At 37.3% G+C, this 19,133-nt stretch overlaps 1 protein-coding gene across 2 annotated transcripts in view; it reads right to left on the bottom strand.

Annotated features, from left to right (window-relative positions):
* Positions 1 to 18,804, bottom strand: part of PRIM2 (DNA primase subunit 2) — a 369,300-nt gene extending 350,496 nt beyond the window's left edge. Inside the window, exons 1-5 of one of the 2 annotated variants that reach the window (XM_072642540.1) lie at positions 18,641 to 18,804; positions 16,512 to 16,673; positions 14,790 to 14,893; positions 10,134 to 10,213; positions 6,600 to 6,720 (exon numbers count right to left, since the gene is read on the bottom strand). In XM_072642540.1, coding sequence (XP_072498641.1) covers positions 6,600 to 6,720; positions 10,134 to 10,213; positions 14,790 to 14,893; positions 16,512 to 16,665 — 459 coding nt within the window. In that variant the 5' untranslated portion in view covers positions 16,666 to 16,673; positions 18,641 to 18,804. Of the gene's footprint in view, positions 1 to 6,599; positions 6,721 to 10,133; positions 10,214 to 14,789; positions 14,894 to 16,511; positions 16,674 to 18,591 lie in introns of both variants that reach the window. The other variant, XM_072642541.1, reaches the window with a different exon arrangement.
* Positions 18,805 to 19,133: the final 329 nt, after the last annotated feature.

The raw sequence follows: 19,133 nt of genomic DNA, 5'->3' as shown, positions 1-19,133 counted from the left end.
CCCTTATGATCCCTTCCCTGTACAACTATGCAACAGCCTCCTCATTGGTCTTCCTGATTCAAGCCATCCAACATACACCTGCCAAAGTGATGGCCTGCAAGTTAAAATGTGACCATTTCAGTCCTCTACTCAAAGTCCAATGGCCCACTACTAAGCCTAGGATCAAATATAAATTGCTCTGGTTGGCTTTTAAAACCCTTCACAACCTGGCCCCAACCTAGCAGTCCAGGGTTTTTACACATCTCATTCCCCTTTCCACATTCTATGGTCTAGTCAGAATGGCCTTCTTACTGTTCCTCACACAGTACATTCCTATCTCTATCTATGCCTTTTGCACTAGCTGCCCCTCCTCCCCTCTGCCTCTTACAATTCTGTACTTCCGTCAAATCCTTCAAAACTTAGCTCAAATACAACCTTCTACAAGAAGTCTTTCCTGATCCTCCCAACCCCCACCTAAAAAAAAAAATTAACTTGAATTTATGTTGTATATACATACATATGTGCATACAAAAGAAATACAAGGCAATTTTCTAAATATATACAACATATGTATACATATATAATACATATATACATGCAGATACACACATATACGTATATATAATAAACACACATACACATACACTTTGTCTCTCTCAAAGGACCTTCAGGTCAGGAACTGTTTCATTTTTATCTCTGTATCCAATACCAGCACAGTTCCTGACACACAGTATATATTTAACAAATACTTTTGTAGAATTACGATAATTTTTAATTAGTACACGAGTTTCTAACAGCCCAGATTCACTGATCAGAGGAATTAAATGGCACCTTGAGTCATTGAAAGCATCTAAGCCAGGGGTTCTTAGCCTGGGGTCCAAGGGGTCCATGAATAGTTTTTATGGATTCTATAAATTTGGATGGGAAATTATTTTTAAATTTTTCATTTACCTCTTTATTTTTACTAAGCTCTATTTAAAGGATAGCAGCAGTTCCTTCAAGTGTTTAAAAATGTTATTCTCAGAAGGGATCATTATACTTTGCCAAACTGCCTAAGGGGTCCATGGCACATAAAAAGATAAGAATCCCTGATCTAAGGAATCAATCAATCAATTAACTGACAAATATTTATTAGGTGCTTACTATATACCACTCACTATGCTAAGGGATTGAGAATTTAAAAAAAAAAAAGACAGCAATACAACCCATGTCCCCAAGGAATTCACAATCCAATGGAGAGACAACATGAAAATAACGATGTGCAGAAAAGACATAATACAGCATATATCAAAGGTGATCCCAAAGAGAAAGCACTGGCAATGAGGGAGACTCAAAAAGGATTCTTGTAGAAATCAGGATCTGAGATGAGTCTTGATGGAATTCAGGGAAGTTAGAAGGTGGCAATGAGGAGGGAGAGCATTCCAGACACAGGACAGAGGGACAGCCATAGAGTCAGGAAATGGATTGTTACATACAAGGAACAGTGAGAAAGCCAGTGTTGCCAGATCATAAAGTAAATGCAGAGGAAAAAAGTGTAACAAGACTGGAAAATTAGAAAGGCCCAAGTTATGTAGGGTTTTAAAAGCCAGGAGACTTTATATTTGATCCTGGAGATCACAGAGAGCCACCCAAGTTAACTGAGTTGAGGAATGGCACACCTGGATGACCACACATATCAGGAATATTATTACCATGTGAGGTAGAAAGCTGAATGATTCTATATGTACCCCACATCATTTTAATCAGAACCAAACCTTTTAATCTGATCTCAGTTACAAATCCTATGCAGATTTAAACTACATGCATGTACACACACACACCCCTTATTTAGGAAATGTAAATACAGGGAATACAGTATAAGACTACATCTATTAATATCACATAGGAACGAAAAAGGAAAGGCAGTATACTATAATGAATAGATGGCTGCACTGGAATCAGGAAGCTCTGAATTCAAGACATGCTTCTAAAATACAGCCAAAGCTGTGTGGCTATGAACAAGTCACTTAATCTGTAAGGTCTCCCCAGGGAACTCTCTAAGTTACAGATTAACTGCTGATCTCTATCAGTAGAGGAAATTTCCTCTCCAGAAGTTTCTCACACTAACAAAAATATAAAAACATAATATATAAATATAACAATACAAGTAAAAATATATAATAAAATAAAAATATTAAAAATAATTAAATCACAGATCTAGACAGGTAGATATTGATAAATAGATATACATCATAAAGTATGGGCCAGATTCAAAAAATAAGAAGGCAGCATCTGTTTAAATAAAGCCTTTCCACACTTAACATTACCTATCATATTTTTCCTCATGGTATTTGCTCATATATAAAAACATTATGAGAAACAGTCCTCCACACCTCCCTAATAAGACTTGAAATACAGGTATAGCTAAACTGAAATAAAAATTAATTTGTACAAAAGCAATGACTACCCTAAAAAAATTTTTAAAGGAATAATACAGTATTTTTCCTACTGTCCTTGAAATGAAATTCTAAAAGACCTCAAGGCAGTTGTCAAAGATTTTGAATTAGAGCAACAGGGAAGTTCTTTGTCCATCAAACTGACAGGCATCAAAGTCCTGACCTTTCCCTAAACATCTAAATGAATACCATCTACAGCCTTGGTCATTCGCCCTGTACTGCAAACATAAACAAGGTAAGTCAACGAACTAGACACAGATTCAAAATGGCCCTTACTGGGAATGAAAACAAATAAGACAGTCTCTATTCCATTTCCAGTCCTTCTTGACAATTTCAGATATTAAAGACTAGACAGTTGGGGGCCATCTCTTGACTTATTTCTTAAACAGTGGGATGAATGGGTATTATAACCTTACTCAAAGTGAGTTTTAGGCTTTGGCCAGGGCCAGGGTCTCCAATTGCATCCTGGATCATTTCCAGTCATCTTGATGAATCACGGGGTCCAGATGGCTCTGGAGGAAAAAGTGAGGCTGGTGACCTTGCACAGCCCTCCCTCACTCAATTCAAAGTCAACTGCAAGTCATGTCATCATTTCTCTGATGTCATGGTCCTCTTTGAAAACGAAGAACAAACACAACAAAAAATGCAGTTTTCTGTTCATTTACATTTCAGACTAATATTTTTCAAGTTCAGATTCAACTATCACTGTATACAGATGCAATCAATCATGTCAGGAAATGAAATTTTAACACAGGATAATTACACTAAAGCAGTTAGAGTCAAGAATAAAACTCAGAAGAATATCAGCCCTAATAATTGGGTCACACGGACAACCACCAAATGAAATTCTGCCAGATTTGAGAATCTAAAATAATTAAAGAAAAAGCTAAGTGGAAGAAATGAGAGGTACAGCATTGTGAGAAAATCAATAGACTTGGAACTGGGTTAATAGCTTAAAGATTGGCCTCAAAGAAGTTAAGAAAAAATACACTTCCTCCCTTCTTTGCTGAGGTAGGCAACTACAGAAATGAAACATTACGTATACTGTCAAAACAGGTTGACAAGTCATTTAATTTTGATGAACTGTTTCTCCCCCTACTTTATTTTACATTCTTATTATAACAAATTGCTCTCTGGAGTCAAAGAGGGAAGAGGAATATATTTGGATAATTAAGGAAAGATTAAAAAATAAAATATATCATATACCTAGACCAGCTGTCCTTGTAAGCATGTGTTCACCATTAAGACAACAGAAAAATACATTTCCAAGGAAGAAAGCCAATAGACCCCTTCCCAGAATAAGCTGGGGTTTTTTTTAGCATAAAAAATAAATTAGATTACAAAAGAAACCAATTACACTAAAATATAATTATCAAAATACTAAAATAAGCTTAGACAAAGAACTTCTGACCTGGAGGGACATCACCCCTAACTCACATCCAAGATTTTGTACATTGTAAACAGCTGATTTCTCCTTTGATTTGGCAACTACTATAAAATATACAGAATTAAAATATTTTGTAAATAAGAAAATTATATTACTTTGCCTCATTAATATCTATCCTAAATCTAAAATTCACATTCACAGCAATCAACTCGCAAACACATAATAAATCTGATACATACACACTGAAAAATTCAAACCCTTTGTCCACTAGGCCTCTCTTATTTTTTTGTAAATTTTACTCATTCTAAACTTAAATACAAAGCAAGAAAAGAAAAAAAGGACATTGCCATATACACAGCAGAAGATAAGAGAGGACTGAATATAAAACAATAAATTTGCATTTCTAGAAAACCTATATAATAAATGCTACACATTGTTTTCAAAGCTACCTAGCTTTTCTCTCCTTCCTCATAGGCTTTTTTTTATTCTCTGTCATGCATTTTTTACTTTATTTTTTTTCCTTCCCTACCCCCCTCCTCCCCTCACCCCCCCTCACTGCTGCCCTCAAGACGGTTACAATTAAACACACATATACATATATATCTATAAATATAAACCCATGCATATGTATATATATACATATATATACACACATACACTCATATATATAAATGTAAGATCATATTATGCATATTTCCATTTGTCATCTGTTTCTCTGAAGGTAGATAGCATCTTTCTTCATAAGTCCAAGTCTTTCCATGTTTTTCTAAATCAGCCAGCTCATCATTTCCTACACCACAGCAATATTCCAACCCAAACACATCCTACCTGAGAGACTGTTTATGAAAGTTTTTTCCTAATTTTCTGCATTCCTTCTATTCTTGGCTACAATGGTATTATTTACACCAGAAAACTCTAATTTAATATAATAGAAATTATCCATTTTATACTTCAACAATGCACTCACTTTATAATACAGTTTAAGATCTGATACTGCTAAAGCTGCTTCCTTTGCATCTTTTTTCCTCTAGTTTCTTTGAAATTCCTGACTTTTTGTTCTTTCAAAAAAACTTATTATTTTTCTAAGTCAGCAAGATAATTTTTAGTAATTTAATTCGGATGGCACTGAATAAATAAATTAGGTAAAATAGTCATTTTTAAATTACATTGGTTTTCCCTACCCATGAACAACAAATATTATTTCAATTATTTAAATCTGATTTTATTTGTATAAAAAGTGTGTTATGTTTATATTCATATAATTTCTGTGTCTGTTTTGGCAGGTATACTCTCAAGTATTTTACACTGTCTAGTTATTTTAAATGGTCTAAAACAGTATTGAATAATGTTGCTGACACATAAGTGCAGTTTCCCTATTTTTCTCTTTTGATTAAATCTATTTCAGTTTTAACTTTGTCTGGGATCATAATTACTACTCCTACCTTTTATTTTATTCTTACATGTATCTCTCATTTTTATAGCGTTTCCTGAAAATAACAAATTGTTAAATTCAAATTTTTAATCTGCTATTCATTTTATTTCATGGGTAAATTCATCCCATTCACATTCTAAGCTATACTTACTTGTGATTTTTTTCCATCCTATTTTTCGTCACTATCCTTCTCACCCTATTTACCCTCTGCTTTACTTCTGCATTACCTTGCCCTCCTATTCCTTAACCTACCCACTTTCCAAGAGTTCCTCCCTTATTTTCTCCCCCTACCCTCTACCTTGACCTCTTATTTCTTTCTGAATGTAGAAGGCTTTTATATCCTTCTAGATATATATGTTGTTCCCTTTTTAACCCATTCCTGATGAGAGTAAGGTTCCAGCACTACCCATCCATCCCCTACCAACTTCTTCTGTATCAATTTTTCCTCTTATGCCTCATTTATATGAGATAATAACTCCTTATCTCTCCCTACAGTTTTATTTTTTTAGAATCACCCCATCATACACAAGCCCAAGCCTTTCTTTCAAACTAGTCAAATAATGATGACAGTCATAAGAGTACTGATAGCATTTTTACATATAAGAAGTAAACAATTTGACCTTACTGAGTCCCTTATTCTCCCTCAGGTTCTGCTGTTTTTGTCACAAATACCTGAAAGTCTTTCAATTTGTTGTGTCCATTTTTTTTAATTCAGAATTATACTTATCTTTGCTGTTAAGTTACCCTTGGTTATAACCCCAGATGCCTCTCTCTAAATTAAAAAATCCTCTTCACTGAAGTCCTCAGTTCCAAGGCTTGGTATCCTTGGGCTCTCAAAACCATGTAAGGTCTCTTAGATCATTTGTTGTTTCAGTCATGTCTGATTCTCCATGACTCCATTTGGGATTTTCTTAGCAAAGATAATGAAGTGGATTGCCATTTCCTTGTCCATCTCATTTTACACATGAGAAAACTGAGGCAAACATGGCTAAGTAACTTGCCCAAGGTCACTCAGTTAGCGTCTGAGGCCAGATTTGAACTCAGGAAATCATTCTTGCTGACCTCCAGGCTTAGTACTCTATGCACTGTGCCACCTAGTTAAGAGTTGGAGGGTGGGCCTAGAGATAACCTGAATGTCTTACATCTGAGTATAAGCCTAAGGTCACAGAGAACAGTAACCAAGTGATGGATTTTTTTCAGCCCAGCAATTCATGATGACTGACCTGGTTAGTGTTGGGATTCGAGTGATTCGAGTCTATAGAAAACATACCCACAGTGACGAAATAGAAGCTCCCTGATGTACTGAAAGAAGAAGCAAATCACAACTGTAGGTACAAAGAAAATAAAACTATTAAAATATTCTTACAGTTTCAAATTGCAGATGGCTATCCTTTAAGAAACCCTGGACCTTGTCAGGAGGCAGAATGCTGAATCGAAATCGAAACAAGTCCATTTCTTGTTGAATGAACCAGCGCCTGAGATCCTCTCTGAGACGGAGAAGAAGAAGTATAGGTTACAAACCCAAAGATCACAACTCTTGGCGATTTTCATTAAAGAGCATATAAGAAGATTAACCAAATACAAATAGGATGTTTTCAGGGAGACAGCCAGTGAAAATTAGATGTGTTCTTAAAAATAAAGACAATAAGCTTACCAAATATCAAAATTAAAGTTTTCCAAAATAAAAAATTCTGAGATTGTTGTAGGTGTAAAAAATTGATTGTTCTAAATTAAGTAAATAAAGCATTCCTGGGAAAAATAAAACTACTTTAAACCCTAATTCTGAGCATACTCTCATCACCTGGACTACTAAAATAGCCTACTGATTGGCCTCCTTGCCTAAAGTATCTCTATACTCCCCCATATTCCTTACATTCTCCAATCAGCTGTCAAACTGATCCTCCTAAAGATCCCCTAACCATATCATCCCCATCCTGCCCCACCCCCTTTCAATAAACACCAGTAGCTTCCTCTTATCTCTAAGATGAAATATAAAATCCTGTTTGTCTTTTAAAGCCCTTCATAACCTGATCCCTACCTACCTTTACTCCCTTTCACATACTCTGCTATCCAGTGACAATGGCCTCTTTATTGTTCCTTAAACAAGACAGTCATCTCCTGACTCCAACTGTTTTCAGTGACTGTCCATCCTTACTCCCATCTAAAATACTCACCTTCCTTGTCTCTACCTCCTGGCTTCCCTCAAGCCTCGGCTAAAGCCCTACCTTTTGCAAGAAGCCTGTCCTTAATCTTAGCCCATTGCCTCTGAAACTACGCCCAATTTATTCTGTACATGTCATATTTGTACATAGTTGTTTGCATGTTGCCTCACACATTAGACTGTGAGTTTCATGAAAGAAGGGGCTATTTCCTGCCATTTTTGGTCTTGTGCACTTAGCCCAGTGCCTGGCACATAGTAGGCAATAAATAATGCTAGGTGATTTGACTTAACTAAAATGGGGCAGGATGGGAAGGACATGGAGGAGTTATTATTTTAAAAATTTCTAGAAAAGATATCTTACCAGTTACTAAAGAATTTTAATTTAATATTTCCACAGCTTTATGTTGTTTCTGACATGACAAAAATTTTAAACACCATAAGAAGGATTCTCTTTTATTTGGTTTTACTAATTATAAGGTATAACAAATTACTAAATACTAATGAAGTAAATATGGTGTGATTAAACGATTAGACTTCATCTCCAAATACTTAGTATGATATTCTAAAGCATATCACAAATGACATGATAGAGTTACATTTTCTTTAGGGATTTCTTAATAAGTCAAAAGTTTTATCTGTAGTATTATACTTTATAAAGTCATAATATTAGGTAAGTACAGGTCTGCCTCAATTTTTTTTTAAGCTAATGTACAAAAAAAAGCAACCCCTTAATTCACAAAGTAAATAAATTAGTATTTGTACCACAAAAGAATTGATCCATTTAGAAAAATAATTCACTAGATAATTACTTTAAATATTAAACTACTCTCAGGAAATCAATTTATAAAAGTATGATTTTCATAGAAATTTTCACACCCACAGTTTAAAGCAAGGTGCCATAATAGAGCATCTTTTAAACACAAGCTCAAAACAATCAGACCACTGATTGCCATGTAAGAAGAATCTCCCAGTAATTTCCCTCACATTCATTTGCACACCTTTCTAGATCATCTTCCAGCCAATCTATGAATCAAAAGAACATGAAACAGAATGACATTAATATTGAAAATATTAGGTAAAAAAAGACTAACTTTTTCTCACTCTAGGTGGCACTACTGACTTAATAAAAGGCAAGAGTTTTACTTTATTGTAAAGTTTAACAATATTTTATAATCATGGTTGTGCCTATCTGAGCACTATTATAAGAAAAAGATTAAACACTGACATATCTGCCTTAAAATTAAGAAAAAGTTCATATCACATTTGAGTGACAGGGCTTTCCTTGGTATTTTTCTAAAGTATGCTAGGGAAAATGAGGGAAAACATTATCTGAGGGAATATTATCTGGGGGAAAATATTATCAAAACTCTCCAACACGTTACATACCCCTTTCCAATTTTTATTTTCTTCTACCCATGACCAATATAAGCCAAGAATAGACTCATAGTATTTAATTCATTTAATTGTGCTAATAAAATCAGTCTCATCCACTGTACGAAATCACAATACAATGATGCTAAATTCTCAACCAACAAGTATTTACTAAATATCTGTGCTCAGCATCATGTTTCACCCCTCAACTTACCTGGTCCCTAATTCTCATCTGTATCTTACCTACACATCTTCATCTTCCCTCAACTTTGCTACCACTCTCAACTAAACCCCTCAAATATACCAATATGCTACATTTCATGTTTCAGAAGGATACAAAAAACACCAAACTATTTTTTAAGAAATTCATTAATAATAAGCAATAAGGAATCACTGACAGTGGCATGATTTTATTGTTTTAAAAATGGGTAAGAAGATCACCAGGAGAGGCCACCCAGAGAACAGGAGCATTGTTCCTGTTTCTACAATACAAAGAGCACTAACTCTGTAATCAGAGAACTAAGTTCAAATTCTGCCTCTGATGCTTATTACGTATATCACTTTGGGCAAGTCACGTAATTTCCCTGGATCTCAGGTGAGTTTCCTCATCTATAAATGGAAAGATTTCACCAAGATAATCACTGAGGTTCCTTTCAACTATAGATCTATGACTAGATCTATATTATCTAGGCTCTAGTGTCATCCATCTATTACTAATTAGCTCTGTAACCTTGGACAAGTCATTTAATCTTTATGAATCTCAATTTCTTTAGCTATTAAAAAAGAAATGAGGGGCTTGGCTGAGATGCTCCCTTAGATCCCTTTTTACTCAAACTCTATTATTTTGATATTTCAGAACTCAAAGAGAAGAAACCTATAGATGAAGGGTAAAGACCAGGAATCCAAAATTCTGATTCATTTTAAAATTGTGGAATATTACTTATAAAATTGCTATAATGCCAAACTCTATCTTTAAAAGAGCAGCACCTCTCAAAAGCAACATGCCAACATTCCAAATCCTTTCCTCTGAGCATGCTAGAGTGTGGAATGCAAACCCTGGAGTAGAGACAGAAGACAGCTGATCACATGTTGACTGCCAACGCTCTCTCGTACAGAGGGGAGCACAAGTTGGCTATGGATTCTCGTAGCCAGCATAGGCCTTGACAGACAGCTGGGGCTACTGACGTTGATCCATGCTCAGTTTGTGGCATGAATGGACTTAGAGATTACTTAACACTGATCTAGGAAATTCTACACACAGTATAACATTTCAACTGTCATTATACCAACCTATTCCCCAAGATTTCAAACTCCAATATGAACTACACAGAAATCCATGAGTCAGATATATAATCATTGCATACTTACGACTGGCAATAAGCAAGACGCAAGATGAAGTGAGATATGTGATCCTTTCTTCGTGCATCAAATTCATCATCTAAACTTTCCTACAATGTAATAACAAGCATTTAAGTTAATCAGGAAAAAAAATTTAAAGGAATAAAAAAGTACTGAGGCAATAGAAGACATTAAAACTTCAAAGTCCACAAAACTCACACATCCTCTGACTGAAAAAGTATTCAGTGAATGCTAAATAGATATTATATTTATCTTCTCATGATAGTAAACCATGGAGCAATTCAATTATTCCTCCACTCCCCAAGGACACAAGTCCACCTGAAGAGGCAAGGTAGTAAAATGGAAAGGATGCTATATTTAAGGAAAGGAGGAAAAGAAACAAGGATTATTAAACTTCCCATATTATTGTTCAGTCATATCTGATTCTTCCTGACCCCATTTGAGGTTTTCTTGGCAAAGATACTGTAGTGATTTGCATTTTCTTCTCCAGTTCATTTGACAGATGAGAAAACTGAGGCAAACTGGGTTAAGTGACTTGCCCAAGATCACACAGCTAATAAGAAGCTGGATTTGAACTCAGGTTTTCCTGACTCCAGGCCCAACATTCTGTACACTAAGGCACGCACTGAACTAAACACCTAAAACTATCTTTATAAATATAACCTCCTTTGTTTCACTTTACTTCTATACCTACTATGTGCCAGGCACTGTGTCGAGTGCTTTACAAATATGATTTCATTTGATCCTCACAGAAGATCCTCAGAGATACAAGCTACCATTAACCACATTTTATAGTTGGGGAAACCGAAGCAGACAGAAGTTGGGTGACTTGCCATAGTCACAGACCTAACATTTACCTGAGGGTATTATTAAACTCAAGTCTTTCCGACGCTAGGACCAACACTGTATCCACTGCCCCACTGGCAGCTGTCTCTAGAGTCTGAAGTCAAAGAAACTAAGTTTGAATCTAGGCTGTGCTACTTATTACTACTTGTGTGACAAGTTTCCTGGGCCTCAGTTCCTTCACACATAAAATGAGGGGGCTAAATTAGATGAGTTCTTCCAAATCTAAATCTATCTTCCTATCATTTTGTGACCTGGGAAAGCCTCGTTCAGGTTAAAGAGACTGCTTTTACATAAATAGGAACATGGAAGGATTCCAGGGTAATATAACAAAGGCACAAAACTCTATCATTTTGCCAGAGGGCCAAGAAATCTGGGCCTTTACTGATATACAAACCAAATAAAGCAAATCAGGTTCGGCGTGGGGCAAATAACTCTCTGGAGTAAAAGAACTTAGGTTAAAGCCTCACCTCTGATGCTTACTAATCTTGAGAAAATCAAAACCTCTCTGGGTCTCAGTTGCTTTACCTATCTTCTACCAAGTGCCACCTCTGAAATACATCAGCTGAGTGACGCTGTAACTTAACCTCATGATGCCCCCAAGGAACTATCTAAAATGTTTACATCACAGAAAGTTGACAACTGACTTTGGACAGGCAAATTTCCTCACTGGAAGTTACCTTATAGCAATGAACTCACAGGATGTGATCCCACTACCAACTCTCCTAAAAAAGGTAAAATTAAATAAAATGGTTGGAATTAAACGAAATACATAACATCACCATAAAAAAGTATTATTATTGTAAGGGAAAAGTTAAACTTTAACAACTTTGAATACAGATTTATTAAGTGCCTACAACTTACATGGGGTAGCTAGGTAGCACAGTGGATAGAGTAACAGGTCAAGAGTCAGGAAGACTCATCTTCCTGAGTTCAAATCTGCCCTCAGGCACTTACCAGCTGTGTGACTCTGGGCAAGTCACTTAACTCTTTTCGCCTCAGTTTCCTCATCTGTAAAATGAGTCAGAGAAAGAAACGGCAAACCCTTCCAGTATCTTTGTCAAGAAAACCTCAAATGTAGTCACAAAGAGCTGAACACAACTGAAACTACTGAACCACCACAACCTACTGAAACCTCAGCTGGTAGAAATACAAAGATTGAAATAGATAAAGTCTATGCCCTCAAGGGCTTTTGACACATTAAAAAATATATGTAACATGAAATATATATAAGGGTATGTTCATAAACAAAGAGATCACTGCTGATTTTGAGTTAGGAAGAACTTTTGAACTGATGGATGACAGACAACACCTCAGCTCTAGGGAAAACGAGAATTACCGAAAAGACATGAAGAGTAAACAAGGGATAATGAATGGTGCAGTTGGCAAGAGCAAAGAATACAACAGAGTGTAGAAGCATAGAGTGTTGTCATAGCAGAAGGTCTTGAATGCAAGGCTGAGGAGTATGAACCTTATTTGAGGGGAAATAGGGAGCTATTGAAAGCTCTTGAACGAAGAGATAACAAACAGATGTGCATATGAAGATTGAGCTGGCCTAAGTATGAAAGATGACTTGTGAGAGTTGGGAAGGAAGAGAACAGAGATGGAAAAACCATTAGGGCATTACTGCAAAACTAGATAATGAAGGGTACTAGGATGGTAGCACCAAGAATAAGGAGAGGGGAACAGATGTAAAAGATATCAAAGAGGTAGAATAGGATCTGACTACTAATTGGATATGGAAGGAAAAGATCAAAATTAATACCCAGGTTTGTGAACATGAATAGAAGAGTTTAGCATATGCATCCAACCCAACCTTCCCCATAGTCTTAGCCAAAAGAAAAATACTAAACTTTCCAAATGGAATCTTCATTAAGAGAATTTGAAAAGAAAACTGAAAAAAGTTGTAGCGAAATAAATACATCAAAATAACCTTAACGGCCAATAAAGCAGTTAATGATGTTTATATTACCAACAGCTATTCAGTGATCCAGTTAACACAATTTGTATCAATCTGCCATAGCAATCAATATATACGTATAGTACCAAGCTTTTCACTAGGCACAAGTGGGTACAGAAATATAAAAAAAGAAACAATCTCTATGTTGTAATGGAGGGGGAAAATACATATAATAATGGAGAGATAGGGATATTTAAAAAAGAAACAATACGATCCAGTGGAGGAGAAAAATAAAATAATAATGCATAATACAATGCTATTTAGCATAAATATATACTTTTATGCTTATATGCTTGTACTTTATAGCTATATATTTTATGCTTACATATGTATTTTAAGTATATACATTTTTATACTTGTATATGTATTTTTCTCTTTCATTAGAATATAAAGATTGTTTCTTTTTTTTAATATCTCTATTCCTACTAGTGCCTAGTGAAAAGCTTGCCACTATAAATGCATGTTGACAGATATTGCATATACATAATAAACGTAAAAAAAAATATAAACTAGTTAAATAAAAGGTAGTTTGTGAATAAGGGCACTAGCTATTGTGGAGGAATAAGGAAAGGTTTCATATAGTAGAAGGTCCTTGAGTTGCATTTCAAAGAAAAAGAGGGATTCTATGAGGCAGAAGTAAGAAGTAAGTCCATCGTAAGCATGGAAGATAGCCAGAACTAAGGTACAGAGATCAAAGAAGGAATGTTCTTTGTGAAGACCAGACAAAAACAGTTTGGCTGGATCATAAGAGTATAAAAAGGAGAACAGTGTCCAATGACGCTGGAAAGAAAGGCTGAGGTCAAACTGAGAGGGGCTTCCAAACCTTGAGAGATTTGTATTTTATCCTTGAGTCAACAGGAAACCACTGGAGTTTAATGAGCAGGAAAGTAATATGGTCAGCTCTACACTTAAGGAAAATTACCATGTCCTAGTTTGTAAGGAGAGAATTAAAGCAGGAAGAAGAATTAGGAAGTTGTTGCAATATTGTTGTGTTTGTCCTTTGTTGCTGAAGAAGACCATGCCGTCAGAGAAATGATGGCATGACTTGCACTTGACTTTGTTTTGAGTGAGGGAGGGCTGTGCAATAATCTAGGCAGGGCATGATAAGGGCCTGAATTATGGAAGTAGTGTGAGTAGACAGAAGGGGTCAGATTCAAGAAATAGTCTAAGTATAAATGGTAAGATTTGGCGACTGATTGATATGCCAAGTTTCAGATATTTCCAAGACATTTAGTTTGAAATGTCCACTAGACTTCTGGTGATACTGGACTGAAGCTCAGTGGAGAGTTAGGGGAGGCATCTTTGCAGAGCTGATCTTTAAACCCATGGGAGCTGAGGAAGTCACCAAGATAGGCTATGGCTAAAGAAGACAAGAGAGAAAAGGGCATAGCCTTGAGGATCACGTACAGATAAGCGAAAGGATGAGAATGATGGGACTACAAATAAGATGGTGATCAAGAGGACAGACAGAAAGGAGATAAAACAAGATAGAAGAGTATAAGGAAAATCCAGAGAGAAGAGAGTACCTAAGAAGGGAAAATGATCAATAGACTCAAATGCTTATAGACTAAAAAAGATACAAACTGAGAAAAGACCATCAGAATTTGTAACTCAGATCAGTTGTGGAGAGCAGCTTCAGTTCAATGGTAAACTGAGTAGGAAGTCAGTCTGCAAAGGATTGAGCAAGAGAGAAAGAGAAGGCAATGAGCATGGCCAGTTTTCCCCCTACGAGTTCGGCAGATAAATGTAAAAGAGACAACAGTTTGAGGGGATGGTAGAATCTAGTGAAAGTTTTTAGGGATGGGGGAAGACTTGGTTATATAACAATTGATGCGAATGAACAAATTTTTGTTTGTACTTACTCTGTAGGAAAATTTGAGTCTTCGAATCTCATTCTCCAGCTTACTCTGGTACTGCTCAGACCCTTTCAGGTAGGTCACACCAAGATTTTCAACTATTTTGAGCACTATAAAAATTACAGCAAAAATGAAAAAGAAAGAGAGAATAATCTAGTAATCTGGGCTTTTAAAAAACTATATTAAGAGGGAAACAAATCTTTAATTGTTTTACCTAGCCCTATTATAACTAATTACACATATAATAGAAAAAGCAACAATTAAGTATATTTTTGGTGAGTTCATCTCTCTCCTCAAATTCATAGTAAAATTCAATTTCTCTCTCTCCATTTCATGTCCTATATTTAGCACATGAAGCTCAAACATGACAATACATTTTTCCCCCAATTAAGGAAAATCTACCTGCTCTTCCTTTCAACTCCCCACTGAAAAAGAAAGACAAAACCTTTGTAACAAATATGCACAGTCAAGAAAAAATAATTTTCTGCATTGGTCACACCCAAAAGATATCTCAATCTACTCCTTGAATCCATCATTTCTCAGTCAGAAAGTAGATAACATTTCATCATGAGTCCTCTGGAGTTGTGATTGGTCATTGCATTGATCAATGTTAAGTCTTTCAAAGTTCTTTGTCCTTACAATGTTACTGTTATTAATAAATTGTACTTCTGGTTCTACTCACTTCAATCTTCATACAAGTTTCTCTAAAAATATACTCTTTATACAATAGTATTTCATCAAATTCACACACTATAACATATTCAGCTATTCTCCACCATAAAAGAGCTACTATAAATAATTTTTATACATGATGTCCTTTTCTTCTTTCATCTCTTTGGGGGTAGAGATCTAGTAGTACTACCTCTGGGTCAAAGAGTAAACACAGTTTAATAGCTTTGGGGATATAGTACCAAATTGTATTCTGGAATAGGTAGAGTACTTCATTTCTGAGGCATAAATTAGACGTCAGAAGCAAATAGAATTTCCCATAGCTACATAAACTGATATACCATGGTAATGCAGAAATATAGACACCAAGTCATCAAAATGATTGCCATGAAGAAACTGTTACACTTAGCAATCAATGGCTCTTTGAAAGTAACTTATCCTGAAGTGATCAGAATCAGGAGAACATGGTACACAGTAACAGCAACGTACTACAATGATCCTAATTTATTCTCAGCAACAGAATAATCCGAGACAATTCCAAAGGATTCAAGATTAAAAACGCCATCCACCTCCAGAGAAAGACTGATGGAGTCTGAAGATCCAAGCATGTTGGGTTTCTTTTTTTTTTTGCTTTCTTTATTTTTGGTGTTGTTTTTGTGTTTTCTTCCACAATATGATTAATATAGGGATTTCTTTTGTAGGACTGCACATGAATAAGCTACATCAAATTGCTTACCCTCTCAAGGAGGGGGAAGGGGAGAGAAGGAGAGAATTTGAAACTCAAAATTTAAAAAAAATGTTAAAAAGTGTTTTTATGTACAATTGGGAAAAAAATAAAATATTATTTAAAATTCAAAAAACAAAGAAAGGAAGTAACTTATCTATCCTTCCCAACAGTACTAACCATTTCAGAACCCACTTCAAGTCAACAGTTGTGGTAAATTAGAATTCAGGGCTAACATGTACCTGAATTTCAAAGAAATGAGTGATCCAAAATTACCTTACTTAAACATACAAAGTTACCTTGCTTAAACAGTTACAATGTAAAATATCACTCACGTTTAAGCCTTTCAATAGCTAGATTCTCAAACTCTGCCAAAGATATGTTTTCAGAAGGAGGTTGTAGGTAGAACTGAAGGCTATGAGGATAGGAAGCACCTCTCTGGTCCCCTGCCAGACTCAGTTTCTTTCTCCTTGATCCAGAAAACTGCATCTTTGTTACTTAAGCAATAAATAAATAAATAAATAAAGATTAGTTGAAAATATAGCAAGACAGCTTTCAACTTTGCCCACTTGAGGAGCGTTCCTAATTTTCACCAACATACATGTTAAGAGGTATGTGTTACTGGTCTCAGAGTAAGGAATTCTACCAATTATACATTCTGTAAAGACTTGAACTCTTTGGGTTCCACATGCACGTTCATTTCTCTTGTAATAAGCCTGGTTTTCACATATGTCTCATGATGATTGCTTGTTGATAACCTCCACACCATGTTTCTTATCCATCTCCAAGCTGTCACCTTAGTTCAGGTGATCATCAGCTCTCCCTTGGACTGAATTCAAATCCAATCAGATACTTACTAGCTGTGTGACCCTGAGAAAGTCATTTAACTTCTTTCTGCCTCAGTTTCCTGAACTGTAAAATGAGGATAATAATAGCAGCTCCCTCCCAGAGTAGTTACGAGCATCGAATAAGATAATAGTTGTAAAGTACTTATTCCAGTGCCTGGCACATAGTAGTCCCTAAGTAAATGTTGGCTATTATCAACACTTATACTATCTGCCTAACAGAGCTGTTGTAAGAAAAATACACTATACACCTTACAGAACTACAGACATATATGTTTATTATGAGGAGTAGGAGGACAAAGAGGAGTGCAGTGGCCCATCAATTTCACTTAAAAAATCTGTGCCAATCAATGACATTTAACATTTATACCATCTTGCAAACTGCTTTACATACAACTTTATGAAACAGGTGCCTTTTTCCTTTTCTTTTCTCTTTTTTTTCAGTCTCGAAATGTGCTTTCATTAGTGTGGAGAACTCTGGGTTGGAAATCTTGTTCCACCTACACAGAACAGCTGGCCACTGAAAAGTTAAATGGCTTGGCCACAATCATAGGTATTTTTACTTTATTCAGCTAAGGGAACAGACTTACAAGTCGTTTTGACCATATATTACCTTTGACAGGGATAAACAATCCAATACCTAGTCACGTTAAAAGTGCAAGGTCAAATCTAAACAATTAAACACGACATATGTAAAATCCAATTGTTAAATAGATCATGAAAGAACGGTATATAAATGGAGAGACACAACTGCTTCTTGGTTCATGCTGCCACTGTATATAAATTGATAAAGAGACGCAGTCACTTCTCACTCTGTCTGAACCACCATGGCCCGGTGGATGGTGTCAGACCTAAGGTCAGGAAGACCTATCTTCCCAAGTTCGAATGTGGCCTCGGACACTTCCTAGCTGTGTGATCCCAGACAGGTCATTGAACCCAATCTGCCCCACTTTCCTCCTCTCTAACACGAGCTGGAGAAGGACGTGCCAAACCATTCCAGTGTCTTTGCCAAGAAAACCCCAAGTGAGGTCAGAAAGGATCCAGAACGACTGAGAAAGAGGGGACACTACAATCGGGATTAGCCCCACGAGAAAACTGACTTAGCAAAGGTTAAGTGATCTGCTATTAAGTGCAGAAGGTGGTGTTCAAACCATGGCCTCACCGGATCTCAAGCGCAGCCCTCCCGGCCACACTTGCTGCCTGTGACCCGACCCAGTCACGCCGTGGCTCCGGGCGCCACACCCCCGGTTTTCAAGCCCTCCCTACCCGGACGGAGGTCCTGCTACTCTCAATGGCCCCCAGAGGGTAAAGGGGGGGGGGGGGGGTACAGGATGGGGAGGGACGCAAGCATGGAGATTCCAGAGCTCGACCTTCCCAGACGTGGAGCTCCCAGGGAGGCGAAGCGCGCCGCCCCCCAGGCACCACTCACCCGGCACAAGCTTCTCCCTCTCCCCCCAGGCCCCCCAGTACCAGCCCCGCTTCTCAAGCCCAGTCCCCGCAAGGGGAAGCAGGGACCCGGCACACACTCCGGGACTCCCCGGACCCGGGGAAACAAAGCCAACCTACTCACAGGGTGGAAAGAGGAAACGCGTCCCAAGACCCTCACGCGAAGCTGTTACCTGCGGCAGCCCCAAGTGCCCTAAACGTGCCGGGACCCCTTCCCTTCAGAACCAGGACTCAGCGCTTCTCAAAGGCGGGAGATTTCGGATGGAGGCGGAAGTCGTCACCACTCGCGCCGGTCCCGCCCCCGGACTGGCCCCGCCCCCAGGGCCAGGCCAGGCCCGCCCCCTCTGGGCTGGCCCCGCCCCTCATGCCTGGCGCCCCGCCCCCTAGCTCCCGGAGCCCCGCCCTGCTTCCGCCGTCCTTCCGCCCCGCCCCTGAAGTTCCAGGTCCCCCAGGCTCGGGCTGGTTCTTCTGTGGTGGCATCCCGGAAGCGGGGTTCACTTACTCCAAGGACGCACCCATTTATTCTACAATCTATCTAGTGTGTTCTGATTTGTATACGCCTCTGTACCCGTCAGGCTGTCCGCTCTCTGAAGGGAGGGACAGATTGTTTGGTTTGGATTTTTGTTTTTATTTTTTCCTGGTTTCCTCCTGTCGCCTCTGAAATCC

Source organism: Notamacropus eugenii, chromosome 2, assembly GCF_028372415.1.
Source record: "Notamacropus eugenii isolate mMacEug1 chromosome 2, mMacEug1.pri_v2, whole genome shotgun sequence".
NCBI classification, from domain to species: domain Eukaryota; kingdom Metazoa; phylum Chordata; class Mammalia; order Diprotodontia; family Macropodidae; genus Notamacropus; species Notamacropus eugenii.
The sequence above is the reverse complement of the archived record's forward strand: the minus strand, read 5'-3'. Positions and strand labels throughout refer to the sequence as shown.